General features: G+C 41.5%; 1 protein-coding gene across 1 annotated transcript in view; it reads right to left on the minus strand.

Annotated features, from left to right (window-relative positions):
• LOC133886401 (glycerol-3-phosphate acyltransferase, chloroplastic-like) overlaps nucleotides 1–13279 on the minus strand; it is a 21772-nt gene extending 8493 nt beyond the window's left edge. Inside the window, exon 1 of the mRNA XM_062326114.1 lies at nucleotides 12956–13279. Within this exon, the coding sequence (XP_062182098.1) occupies nucleotides 12956–13279 (324 nt within the window). The remainder of the gene's footprint in view (nucleotides 1–12955) is intronic.
• Between the last annotated feature and the right edge of the window lie 587 nt (nucleotides 13280–13866).

The raw sequence follows: 13866 nt of genomic DNA on the forward strand, positions 1-13866 counted from the left end.
AATTTGAGGTCATTTAGATGCTCAAATAATTATAATAAAGTTGTAGCAGTGATTGATGACAGCTCACATTAAAAAATTCATAATTTTTTCACACGAAGTCGGATGGAAAAAAAACTTTATATGTAAATTGTAGTTCTCAATGAGATCTACAACTTTGTAGTTGATCACTTTTTTATTTAAAGCAATATAGCTATACAAATAAATAAATAAAGACTGTCGAAGAAACCACACAGGGTCCCAAACTAAAATATTGTATCTAGTGTAAAACTAATAGGAATTACTCAAAAAACCACATATTTGATCATAAAGATGAAAACCGCAAAATCAAAGATTTTTATCATGAGTTTAGTAACTCGGATTGATAAAACGTCTGCACAGCACTAACTTTCAAATTAAGCACTATGTCTCAAAAAATTTACAGGCAAATCGGAGAACGTCAATTTTCGACGAAAAACTTCAGAGGTCCTGTCGAGGGTCTTCTGAGCCTTTTTTGGGTTCAAGAACTGTACAGATCAAAATATGTGTATTTTTTTCAGATACACCTCCTTGTTAGCTTTGAAAGTAGACGTCGAATGTTGAAATCGGATTCCATATGCAAAAGTTATGGCTATTTTACTAAACACTGCATGGATTGGACATAAACTTGAAATACGGAGTCGGGTGGAGGCAAACTTTATATAAACATTGTAGAACTCGACGAGATGTACAACTTTCTAGTTGACAACATTTCCATTTGAGGTCATTTAGATGTCTAAATAGCCATTCAAACGTTCCGTTAGAAGATGTCAAAAGAATTTATTGTGCTACTGTACTCATGAACGGACGATAGCTGAGATGGTTAGAGGGGTCACACGCACGCACAGGCTATGAGTTCTTGAGTTCGAGTCTTGGTTGTCGCATGCGAATGAATATCGCGTGACTTGCGAATGTTGGACGCGGTCGGGTGGGCAGCCTCTGGTCGGGTGCCCCTGGTCGCAAAAAAAAATTAAAGTTTTTTTGCCCAAAAAATGTTGAATCGAGACTGAGACTATCAGTGCCGGTTAGATCCATCAATAGCACTGATAGTGATTTTCAGTGCCGAGTAATCAGTGTCGGTTCAAAACCCATCACTAATGGTGATTTTTGAACCAACAATGATGAGGGTTTCTGCAGTAGTGTTCACCGCGGTGCCGTTCCCTCGTCGCCCCACCACCCATGTCGTTCCGACAACCACCCACACCCCCTCTGGCAACACGCGCCTCACGCGCAAAAAGAAAGGAGGGCAGGAGCCACGGTTGATGGCACCGCGGCTCCCAATGATGGCGCTAGCGGCGGTGGCTACCGCGGGAGGCGTGGGGCGGCGACGAAAACCCTAACCGTCCCTTCTGAGCCTTATAACTGGCCGCCAACCCACCTGGGCCAAGCAGGGATAAGTGACGTCCTAAAAGATGTGGGTGAATTAAAACACTTAAAACTAATTGGCTTTAAAAACTTCACAAGATAAATCTATATCAATTTTTATCTAAATGTGCTCTAGGTTCACCTAGTGTGTCTACTCTACCGTTCAAAATGTTTGCAACATATAGCCAATTCTAGCAAACTACTCTATCAAGGTAAGCATGTAAAGATAGATTGCAAGTAAGTAAATACGAAAATATAAATAAAGTAGAGAGAGTAAATTCGGCACAAGAGATTTTTTTCCCATGGTATCGATGGCAGAAACGTCACCCCTAGTCTACGTTAGAGCTCTACCAAGGATATCCTCCAGGTCACCAAGACTCTCCCGGTCACAGCTCTTATGCCATCAAAGCCTCATACAGGATGAGCAACTAAACTACCAAGGAAAGGCCTCACCATAAGCCTCTCTTCTGGTCACTTGTCACCGTCTTCACTTCAGAGTTTGAGCCACCAAGGCAAGGGTCTTCGTGTCCACGTACAGGCATCTTGTTGTCACTCCACACCAAGTCGGAGGGTCAACAAGCTTGAGCTACCAAGGCCCAAGGTGCCGACGAGTAACGAAGACTCTAAGGTGCTGGCGTACCACTCGGTAGAAGTTAGGATCACTCTTTGATTCTCTCTGTAGGCAGCAACACCTAACAACAACTCTCTCTAGACCTATTAGCACTAGTCACTCCCTTAATCTTATGCTTAATTGCCTTGGATGATCACTTTAAGTACTTTGGTGGCATGGATGTCTTCTCAAGTATCTATGAGGTTCATTGGACTCTAGCACACTTAAATGGCTGAGTGGGGGGGTATTTATAGTCTCAACCCCATGAACTAGATGTTGCTCCAACGATCAAATAAACTATGAACACTGGATAATTTGGTATCAACAGTAGTACCAGCACCGGACCATCCGATGAGTACAGCAGTAGAAACTAGCCATTAGAACTCCACTCAGACACATTTGTGAACACTGAATGCTCTGATGTGTTCTTCAACTCCATCACCGAATCATCCAGTGTATAGACTTAAGCCAAACGAGCTATTTCTTCATTGTGCATTTGTCTGGTGTGTATATCCTCTAATCACCGGACTATCCGACGTGTGGAAAAGTTTCTCCACTAGAAAACTTCTGGAAAATGCTCCGGTGAAGCCTCTGGTATATATGTCCTTTCATCACTGGACCATCCGGCATTCAAACTTCTTCTGCCATCGTGAAACACTTCCTGAAAAATGATCTAATGTAACTGCACCTCAACACTGGACTATCCGATGTTTTTTATTGAAATGCTCCTACTGAGTCAAAACACTCCGGTGTGTACAAATACTAGAGCAAAAGACCATCTGGTGAGTATAATCTGTTCTGAACTCGTCCAATTCAAGCTTTCTTGAGTTCGGCTTCGGTGGCTTCTTCATGTATTGCATCCATGAGACCTACCTTCACTTAGTCCCCTTTTGTTGTGAAGGTCATGGAGACAATTCTCCCCATATCTCCATCGTCACTGTCTTCCTAGATCAACCCATGCAAGAGCTCATTATGCTTCTCCCTTTGTCAACAATTTTGCATCTTGCTTACCTTTTGCATCTTGCCCTTGCTTCTTGCCCTTACTTCTTGTCCTTGCTTTGGTCATCAAAATTCTCTCTCTTTGTCAATAATCTCAAAAAAGCTACAAACACATGTTGAACTCAAGCGAAAATGTTAGAACACATAGGAGAGATCTTCATGAAGCATGATCCAATAAATTATATCACTTGTAGAAATCCAATTGAAATGTATGATACAACTTGAAGAAAAAAATAACATGGATCACAATTTATGAAAATCACATAATATAGTTTAAACTTCCTCTATATGTGTATACATATGATGAGATCCACTTTTGACGAGCTATTTGTAGGTATGTAACAATTTATGCACAACTAGACAGTATGTAGAGATATGAAGTTTAAGGCATATTATGCATGGAGGTAGCTTAAATGTACAAATGAGTTAACGATGATACCAATTGAAATCTTTAAGCATTGCGTACTTTAGGGGACTTGTAGATTACTCCATAAGACTAAAAAAATACAGCTTGCAATATATATTAGTCTCAAAATCACAACTCATAGGATATGCTCCCAATAAATATGTGCATACAAGCGTCGAATACTTGTGAGAGACATGCACTTGTCATTAATAACAATAATGATTCTATCCTATAAATTGGACACATGGCAGAAATGAAATATCACTTGCTAAACTAGTGCCATGAAAAGAACCTACAACTAATAAACCATGTAGGTTGTCCCATATGTTAGAGAGAAACACAAGCAATCTACCATATGAAAAACCTACACTAGGCATTGCAATTAATTGAAATATGCACATGCAATCCTAGACAAGGCAAAGGTACTAGATGCACAACGAAATACATGAACATAAATTTAGCTACCTATTACCTCTTTTACCTTTGGATAGGGGATTTGGGTATATGATGATCATGATGTTCATCAATATGTCCAATCTTGTACAATTGGCTTCCTTGCTTTAACATTTACTTCATCTTGTAAGCTAAGTCTTCAAATCCCTTGAGCCGACTCATGGGCTTCAAGTCCTCTTTGGAAGCCAAATCAATTGGGACCCTTTATGTTGGTGATGACTTTCTTGGGTACCCAAATTGGTTAGTTCCACACCCGGTCCTTTCACCTAACTATTGTGCAACTATTTTGCCATTGTCCTTTTTCTTGAGCTTGTAGCGTTTGGTTTTGGTCTTGATCTTGTAGTTGGGCTTGATATAGATGTTGGAGATCTTATTAAAGAGGTTCATCATCTTCTTCTTCTCATTGGTCTCCATCTTGATTTGCTTGCATTGGAAGGACTTGTGGGTTTCTTGATGGCATTTGAAGCATGTCACAGTGTACCCCTCCGTAAGCTTCTTCACTATGGCACCACGGTTATCTTGAGGAGGTTGGATATAGTTCTGACCCTTCATTGTTCCTAAGTCCTTCTTGACCTTCTCTACTTCTTGCTTGAACTCATCATTCTCTTATGCAATGAGATAATTATTTGATTCTATAACAACATTCTCAACACATGTCTCATTGCAAAGGAGTGAGCTAGATAGATCAATTAAATTATCACAAGAAATTGAACCATCTACATTAGAATTGAAATTAAAAAGAGTTGTATATTGCTTCAAAGGGACCTTAGATTGAGACTCAATGCCCTCAAGTTTTCCCTTAAACTCTTCATGCTCCTTGTTTAGTAATTCGAATTTGCTCAATAATTGTTTGTAATTAAAAACAAAAGTAGCCTGAATATTATTAAGGGCATTGAATTTCTTAAGTTCTTTATCTTGTTTCTTTAAGGTCATTTGTTGATCATTGATCAATTCAAGAAGTTCTTCTTGAGAGGGTGAATCCTCATCGGCTTCATCATCCCTTACATCGCTTTTCATACCTTTGGTCATAAATTTATGTTCATGTATTTCACGTCTTGCGTGATGACGACCTCAAAGAAGAGCTTCTCTTGGAAGAGTCAATGGTGAAGCTCTCATCACTTGAGCTTGAATCTTCATCTTCAATCACCCATCTTCCTATGCTTACAAATGCTTTGCCTCTTCCCTTTGTCTCCCTCTTGTTCTTAGTCTTCTTCTCCTTCTTGATATGATCAATTGTGTTGACCAAGTCTTTCATGAATATATGATCAATCTTTGCATTGATCCTCTTGAGGTCCTTCTCTAATCTTGAGATGAGCTTGGCGATCTTAGGATCCATTTCTTTATCACTTGACTCTTGCTCGTCTTCTTCATCGCTCTTTTCATTTTCATCACTATCATTTCGCTTAAGCTTGACTCTTGCTCTTACCTTCTCATCTTCTCTTGCATGTGTGAGCGAGGAACTTGCTTGCTTGTAAGGGCAAGGTTCTTGGCGCCCGAGGAGAAAGCTTCAACCTTCATATTCATGATCATCTCATTAGCGGTGATCTTGTCAAGAACTTAGTTTATAGTCATCTTGCACTATCAATTTGTACTTTGAAAGTAGAGCTTGAAGTATTCTTCTCACTACTTGATTATCTCCAACTGGCATCAAATCTAGCCCATTGATCTCATTTATAAGAATATTCAAACGTGAGTACATGTCATTAGTACTTTCATGGCAAATTGTTTGATGCTATTTAGCTTAGTAACTAGCACATGATATTTTTTATTACGCACATTCTTTGTGCCTTAATGTATTTCAATGAAGTTAGTCCAAATATCATGAACATTGATGAGACAATAAACTCGATTAAATGCATCGGTGCTTAAAGATGATAAAATGATACTCTTCGCTAAAGCATCGAATTGTCTTTTCTTGTTTGTGAGATGTTGCTTGATTCCCTCCTCAGTGACTCTCCAACATCCAGACATTTGGCTTGCAAATAGCAAGTCATTAGTTTCCAACGGGGAAAGTGAGTACTGTCGAAATGTGGAGCACTACTGATATACATCCCTACCCTGAATATCACAACTCACTAGGTAGTGAAGCCTAATCAACCCAATTGAAACCACGACTCAAATACCACTTGGATTGGCGTATTCTTGTGAAAGGTATGAGCCCCAGCTCTGATACTAACTGAGATGAAAATGGTATAGCTCTGATACCAATTGTAGGGATCAGTGACATCCTAAAAGGGAAGGTGAATTAGGAAACTTAAAACTAATTTACTCCAAAAACTTCACAAGATAAACCTATATTAATTTTTATCTAAATGTACGATAGGTTTATCTGGTGTGCCTACTCTACAATTTAAAAGGTTTACAACCTATAGTCAATCCTAGCAAACTACCCTATCAAGGTAAACATGTAAGAATAGATTGCAAGTAAGTAAATGTGAAAACGTAACTAAGGTATAAAGAGCAAACTCAGCACAAGGGATTTTCTTCTGTGGTATCGATGTCATAAATGTCACCTCTAGTCCACATTGAAGCTCCACCAAGGATACGCTCCCGATCACCAAGACTCTTTCGGTCATGACTTTTGAGCCACCAAGGCCTCAAATAGGATGTGCCACCAAACCACCAAGGCAAGATCTCACCAGAAGCCTCTCTTCCAGTCACTTACTGCCGTCTTCACTTCGGAGCTTCAGCCACCAAGGCAAGGGTCTCCGTGTCACCATACAAGCATCTTACAACTTCTCCACACTAAGTCGGAGGGTCAACAAGCTTAAGCCACCAGGCCCAAGGTGTCGGCGAGTCACCAAGACTCTAAGGTGCTGGTGTATCACTCGGTACAAGCTAGGATCACTCCTTGTTTCCCTCTCTAGGTAGCAACACCTAGTTATAACTCTAAGCCTAGTAGCACTAATCACTGCCTTAATCTTATGCTTAATTATTTTGGATGATCACTTTAAGCACTTTGGTGGTATGAATATCTTCTCAAATGTCTATGAGGTTTCCTGGACTCCAGCACACTCAAATGGTCAAGTGGGGAGTATTTATAGCATCAACCCTGCAAACTGTGAACACTGGATGATCCGGCATCAATAGCAGTACCAACATCGAACTATCCGATGAGTACAACAGTAGAAACTAGCCGTTGGAATTCTACTCAGACACATTTGTGAACACATGATGCTCCAGTGTATTCTTTAACTCCATCACCAGACCATCTGGTGTATAGACTTGAGCCAACCAAGCCACTTCTTCACTGTGCATTTATCCGGCATGTATATCCTCTGATCTACCGAACCATCCGGCGTGTGGATAAGTTTCTGCACTGGAAACCTTCTAGAAAATGGTCCGACGAAGCCTCCAGTGTACATGCCCTTTCATCGCCGGACCATCCAACATTCAAACTTCTTTTGCCACTGTGAAACATTTTCTAAAAATTACTCCGGTGTGTACTACACGTCAACAACAAACTATCCGGTGTATTTTACTGAAATACCTCTGTTGAGTCAAAACACTCTAGTGTGTATAAATACCTAAGCACTGGACTATCCGATGAGTATAATCTGTTCTGAACTCGTCCGATTCAAGCTTTCTTGAGTTTGGTTTTGATATTGTCTGACGTACTAAGATATATACTTGATAAACATATTAGTCTAATTGACTATATTATCATTAATCACTAAAATCACATATGTACTTTTTTAGGCTATATATGTTCGCCACGCACTCTCCAGAACTATCGAGGGGGGAAGAACGACAGTTGTGTGGCTTGCTTTTGTTTCATGGAAATACATGGAAATAAATTGCAACATATGACTATAAATCGCCACAAAAATTCAAATAACACAAAAAAAATGGAACTTTGCAGGATAAACTGTGCCTCATTGCAACAACCACATAACTTTTAAATTTGACATTACAAAATGTGTTGTATGACATATGGACCACATGTAATTGTCTTGAGCAATGAGTTTATAAGCCAAGGTCCTGACAAAACATGGCATGAATAAAATGATTAAAAACTGAGTTGCCGTCCCTTCCACTGTTCTGCTGCATCCTCCCAAAAGCGTGAAACCTACAAAAGATTTTGGTCCTCTTCCAAAATACTTTTTGTACATCTAACACCAATGAACTGTTGTAAGTTAACTTGTCTTCGTACCATAAGATTTCGGAGTGAACTGTTTACAGCCCAATCAGCAACACTTGTGTACTCCCTTTCAAAAAAAAAAAAAAGAGCAACACTTGAGTGCTTATTTTTTCTTCTTTTCATAAGATGGGTTAGCAGAGGGACAAACCGGTGTCACCGATGTCGGCGGCCTAAGAGCGAGCACAAGGAGTACACACCCACACCCACGCTCAGTCTCGCTCCTAGCGTGCACACGGGTCGAACCCGAGCGGGCAACGCTCCACTCCGGGAGGGTTACTAACCGAGCTATGCTCGGCTCACCAACACTTGTGTACTCTTGTTAGTAAGTTTTGACACTGTCACAAAATTTTGAAGTTTCGTAAAATCTTTACCCTGAGTTTTTCCATGACATTGAAGATCGGTGTGTTTTCACCATTATCCCGTCATCATTCTATAACTTTATTTATAAAGAATAATCTAGTAATGCAGTTTTCATATAGCAATCATGATAGTTTTAAACATATCAGTAGTCCAACTTTTCAAAGTCTGACGTCACGGATTCTAGAATGGCAAATGAAAAACAACAAAGGGAGTAATTTACATCTGAAAGGTGATGAATGGTGAGCGGTCGACAAAATAAAACAAGAAGAGGAGCACTACTACAAAAATTATTTTTTAAAACACCTACGTTTCATTTCTACAGGCGGTTCATAGAACCAACCGCCTGAGAAAGTGGCTGCGGCCTCGTGCGGCTGAGGACCGCCTGTGAAAACTAATTTCTATAGGCGGTTCCTTATATGAACCGCCTGTGGAAATAGCTCCATTTTCACAGGTGTTTCCTTATATGAACCGCCTGTGGAAATTACTTTTCACAAGCGGTTTCTTATGTCAACCGTCTGTGAAAATAGCTCCATAAATAGTGCATCGTCTCAGGGAGCATTTAGACAGGCTCTACTGTTGACCGAACAGTAGAGTAGCTCAAGTGGTGGCGGATTTGGAAAATAGAGGGAAAGGTTTTGTTTTTGAATTCCTAGGAGGAGCCAAATAAGATATGTGTATCTCATCCCTAGCTTGTATTTTTTTGAGGTTTAGATTTAGATTTAAGGCTAAATTAGGGTTTAAATGTGATCTAGAAATGCTTATGGTTCTTGCCATTTAGATCATCAAATTAGCTCAAATTTGTTGCAGTAATGATTTAATTGTGTAGATTCACATGATTTCTAGCATTATATTTGAAAAATGTGGCTAGAATTTGATGTTTTTTAGCCTTAGGAGGTTTCATCATGAATGGGGATTTTTCTCTAGATCTAGATCTCTAAGGAGAGGGAGAGGGAGAGGGAGAGGGGAGAGGGGAGAGAGAGTAATGAATTCACATTATTTTGAGCCAAAAATTTACGTCAATGTAAATTCAATTACGTAGACATATTATAATCATAACAAGCCCATTTTTTCCTTTTTTTTAAAAAAAAAATCTTTTTAATTCCGATTTTCAAATTAATTAATTGATGTATCTAATTTTGTGATTGCAGTTAAAGATAGACAGAGCATGGATGTACGATGCGCTAAGACATAGAGAAATATACATCAAATGACTCTCTATTTTTATTGAAGCCGCCGAGAAGGACGCTTTAACTAAGAAGACAAAGGAAATATACTGTCCATGTTCTGACTACAAGAACCAGAAATTATGGGACAAATCAAGCATAATCAAATCACACTTGATCTTAAGAGGTTTTGTTGAGGATTACAAATGTTGGTCCAATCACGGCGAACAACGTACAAGCGAACCAAACGAGGACATCGCTGCTGATCAAGTGGATGGTGATGATGAGGGAGCAGTCGAAGGCGGCACTGATGTTATGATAGATGATGATGCTGATTTTGATCTGAAGGAAATGCTGCGCCACGCAAAACCACATGTTTTAAGGGACACGAGAGGTTTAGATAATTTCGAGGCGTTACAGAAGGCATCGAAGGAACTTTTGTATGAGGAATCGAAGGGCTATGGTAAGGAGTTTACGGTGTTGCATTTGGTGCTTGAACTTCTAAGGTTGAAGGCTAGCAATGGATGGTCCGACAAGAGTTTCTCGGATCTGTTGAGTCTCTTGGCAAACATGCTTCTGAAGCCTAACTCCTTGCCCACCACCACTTATCAAGTGAAGAAGCTTTTCTGCCCGTTGTCATTGGATGTGCAAAAAATACACGCATGTCCAAACCACTGTATCCTCTACCGTAAAGAGTACTAAGCCTTGGATAGATGTCCAGTGTGCAATGTGAGTCGGTACAAGAGGAATGATGATTGTGAGGACGAAGATGCTTCCGCCAACGGGAAGAAGAAGAAGAGTAATGCTAGTCGTGACGATCTAGACACTTCTTCCAATGCGGAGAAGAAGAGAAGAAGTCCTGCGATAGTGATGTGGTACCTACCAGTGATATCCCGCTTGCAGCGTTTGTACTCAAACCCTAGGGACTCTAAACTGATGTGTTGGCATTTCGATAAGCGCAAGAAGGATGGAACTAAGCTTCGACACCCCGCTGATGCTAGGCAATGGAGAAAGTTCGATGCCATGTATCTAGAGTTCGCTGAAGAACCAAGGAATGTAAGGTTCGCATTGAGTATCGACGAAATGAATCCTTTCGGTGACATGAGCAGCTCACATAGCACTTGGCCAGTGGTCCTGGCCATCTACAACCTTCCTCCATGGCTATGCATGAAGCGGATGTACCTTATACTGTCCATTCTTATCTAAGAACCGAAACAACCTAGCAACGATATAGATGTGTTTCTGGAACCATTGATGGAAGATATGATGAAACTGTGGAACGAGGGGGTCCGGGTGTGGGATGAGTTCCGACGACAGTACTTCACGCTGAAAGCTATGATTTTTGTTACCATCAATGATTATCCCGCCCTTTTTTCTCTATCAGGAAGCAAGGATGTGCAGTGTGCTTGGACGAAACTGCGTCTGTGTACCTTCCATACTCACAAAAGGTAGTGTACACGCAATACCGACGGATCTTACTCAAAACTCACAGATACCGCAAGATGAAGAAACATTTTGACAACACGGTTGAGGAAGATACTGGCCCGAAACCTTATAGCGGGGCACTAGTGTTTCAAATGGTCAGTAGCATCAAGGTTGTTTTTGGGAAGCCGCCAAAGGGTAAAAAGAGGAAGAAAAGTGAGACACCAACCAGCACACTGTGGAAGAAGATGCCGATTTTCTTTAAGTATTTGCCCTACTGGAAGGACTTGGACGTCCGTCACAGCATCGATGTCATGCACGTTGAGAAGAATGTGTGTGATAGCATCCTTGGCCTCTTACTGGACATACTGGGCAAGACAAAGGATGGTATCAAGTCATGTAAGGACTTGGTGCATTTTGAAATCAGGCCAGAGCTACACCCTAAAGACAGAACAAATGGGAAACATTATCTTCCCCCGGTTGTGTCACTTCTTCAACGCAATTGCTCAGAAGGTGATCGATGCTGAAAAACTGGGTGCTCTACATAGTTACTTGGTAGAGACTCTGTGCCAACTTGAGATGTGCTTCCCTCCATCCTTTTTCGATATCATGGTACACCTCTTGGATCACATCGTAAATGAGATAATTGCGTTGGGCCCTGTATTCTTACATCAGATGTATGCGTTTGAGCGGTACATGGGCATTCTCAAGGGCTATGTACAGAATTGTGCTCACCCAGAGGGTTCCATGATCGAGGGCTACAATACCGAGGAAGTCATTGAGTGTTGCATCGATTACATAAAAGATTCTAATCCGATTGGTGTACGTGTATCTCAACATGAGGGGAGGTGGTCTGGGAGAGGGACCAAAGGAAAGAAAAGATTCATCGATCATGATTACAAAGCAGTGGAAGAAGCACATTTCACCATCTTGCAGCAGATCCAGTTAGTGGCGCCGTATGTCGAGCAACACCTGAATGAGCTCCACACAAAAAATCAAGGCCGCTCGTATGATTGGATCTTGAAAGAGCACAAGCGTCGCTTCACCACATGGTTCAAGAACCAAAACCTTCCGGATGGTGAATCTGTAGATAAAAAAAAATGTGAAAATGTTAGCTTGTGGCCCATCAAGTTTAGTTACGTCATGGAAAGCGTATGACATTAATGGGTACACTTTTTATACCAAAGAAAAAGACAAGAAGAGCACGACCCAAAATAGCGGCGTTCGAACAGAAGCCTATGACACAACAGGGGAAAATGTCACCTACTATGGGTTCATAGAAGAAATCTGGGAACTCGACTATGGAGTGAATCTGCAGATCCCTGTTTTTCGGTGCAAATGGGTCAAACACCCAAATGGCGTGGCGGTGGACAACTACGACTTCACAACTGTCGACCTCAGCATTGTAGGCCACAAAGATGACCCGTGGGTACTCGCTGATCACGTCACACAAGTTTTCTATATAATCGACCCCGTGAATGACAAGAAGCACGTAGTTGTTGCCGGAAAACAAAGAATTGTCGGAGTGGAGAATGTGGAGGATGAGGAAGAATACAATCAGTTCAACGACATGCTGCCTTTTAGAGATCCAGAAAAGATCAAACTTGTAGAAGCAACTCTCGATAGATCTGTGATGCCGTACATGCGTCTGGATGATGTAGGGAAAATAGTTCAAGACAAATAGTGCCATGTTATGCAAATTATTTTCCAATGTGACAGAATCTGAAATTTGTATAAAATTAGGATAAGCTTTAATTTGTATCGAGGACTTGTATGCATCATGTAAGAGAGATTTTGCTTTAATTTATATCAAGGGCACGTATAGAGTAATAATATGTTTTAATTTATATTTAGGGCATGTATATGCTTTAATTTAAGATGCTTTAATATGTAATAGAAGAGTATTTTCCAAATAAGGAAAAAATCATTTCACAGGCGGTTTACCTAAAAAACCGCATGTGGAAATGATTTCTATTTATATAAGCGCGCGCGGCCCCGAAAACCCTAGCGCTTTGACTAACTTTCAACTGTGTCGTCAAGTTGTCCCTCCGTCCGCCGCCCGCGCTCTCCCTTGCCGCCGCCGCCTGCGCTCTCCCTCCGTCCGCCGCCTCCGACGAGGAGGGCCACCGCACGATGCCGCTGCCCCGACGAGGTGCCGCCACCCCGCACCTCATCCCCCCACCGAGGAGGACCGCGCCGACGGTGAGGAGGAGCCGCCGCCGCAGAGTTGGACCACGCCGACGTCGAGGAGGAGCCGCCGCCGCCGAGTTGGACCGCGCCGATGCCGAGGAGGAGCTACCGCCGCCGAGTTGGACCACGCTGACGCCGCCGGTGAGTAGCTCCATATCCCCCTCCCGGCCGAGCCATCGTAGTTGGTTCTCCGACGGCCATGTGATGCCCTACTTTTCTTTGTGATGCCAACCATCGTGCCGTTGTGATGCCAGCCATCGTGCCATTGTGATGCCGGCCATCGTGCCGTTGTGATGCGGCCGTTGTGATGCCGCCAAGTTGTAGTTAATTTATTTTTAGATTCTGTTGGGTTCATGTCGGCAACGAACAATTGTGAAAAATTTTGGGAAATAGTGGAACGTAACCGTATTCATCAAGGGGAGCTTCATCATAGTACCCAGTCAGCACATAAGAAGCACCAGTCCTTCCAAAATTTGTTCCACCATGATACTGTTCACAACATGTTAAAGTGTAATTCCATAAGAAATCCTCATATCTTCTCTGTTAAATTCTTTCAATGTATTTCATTGCAGAAAAAAATGGATGTACGTACCATGTAGTAGTTAACCAATGACCCACCCTTTGCAAAAAATCGTAACACGGAATACGCAATATCCTCAGCTGAACGCATAGCTACTTGATCGCCAAATGTTCTGAATCTGTATATGCACACGGATCCCAACGTTTGTCGAGGATTGCCACA

This window comes from Phragmites australis, chromosome 12 (assembly GCF_958298935.1).
Source record: "Phragmites australis chromosome 12, lpPhrAust1.1, whole genome shotgun sequence".
NCBI classification, from domain to species: domain Eukaryota; kingdom Viridiplantae; phylum Streptophyta; class Magnoliopsida; order Poales; family Poaceae; genus Phragmites; species Phragmites australis.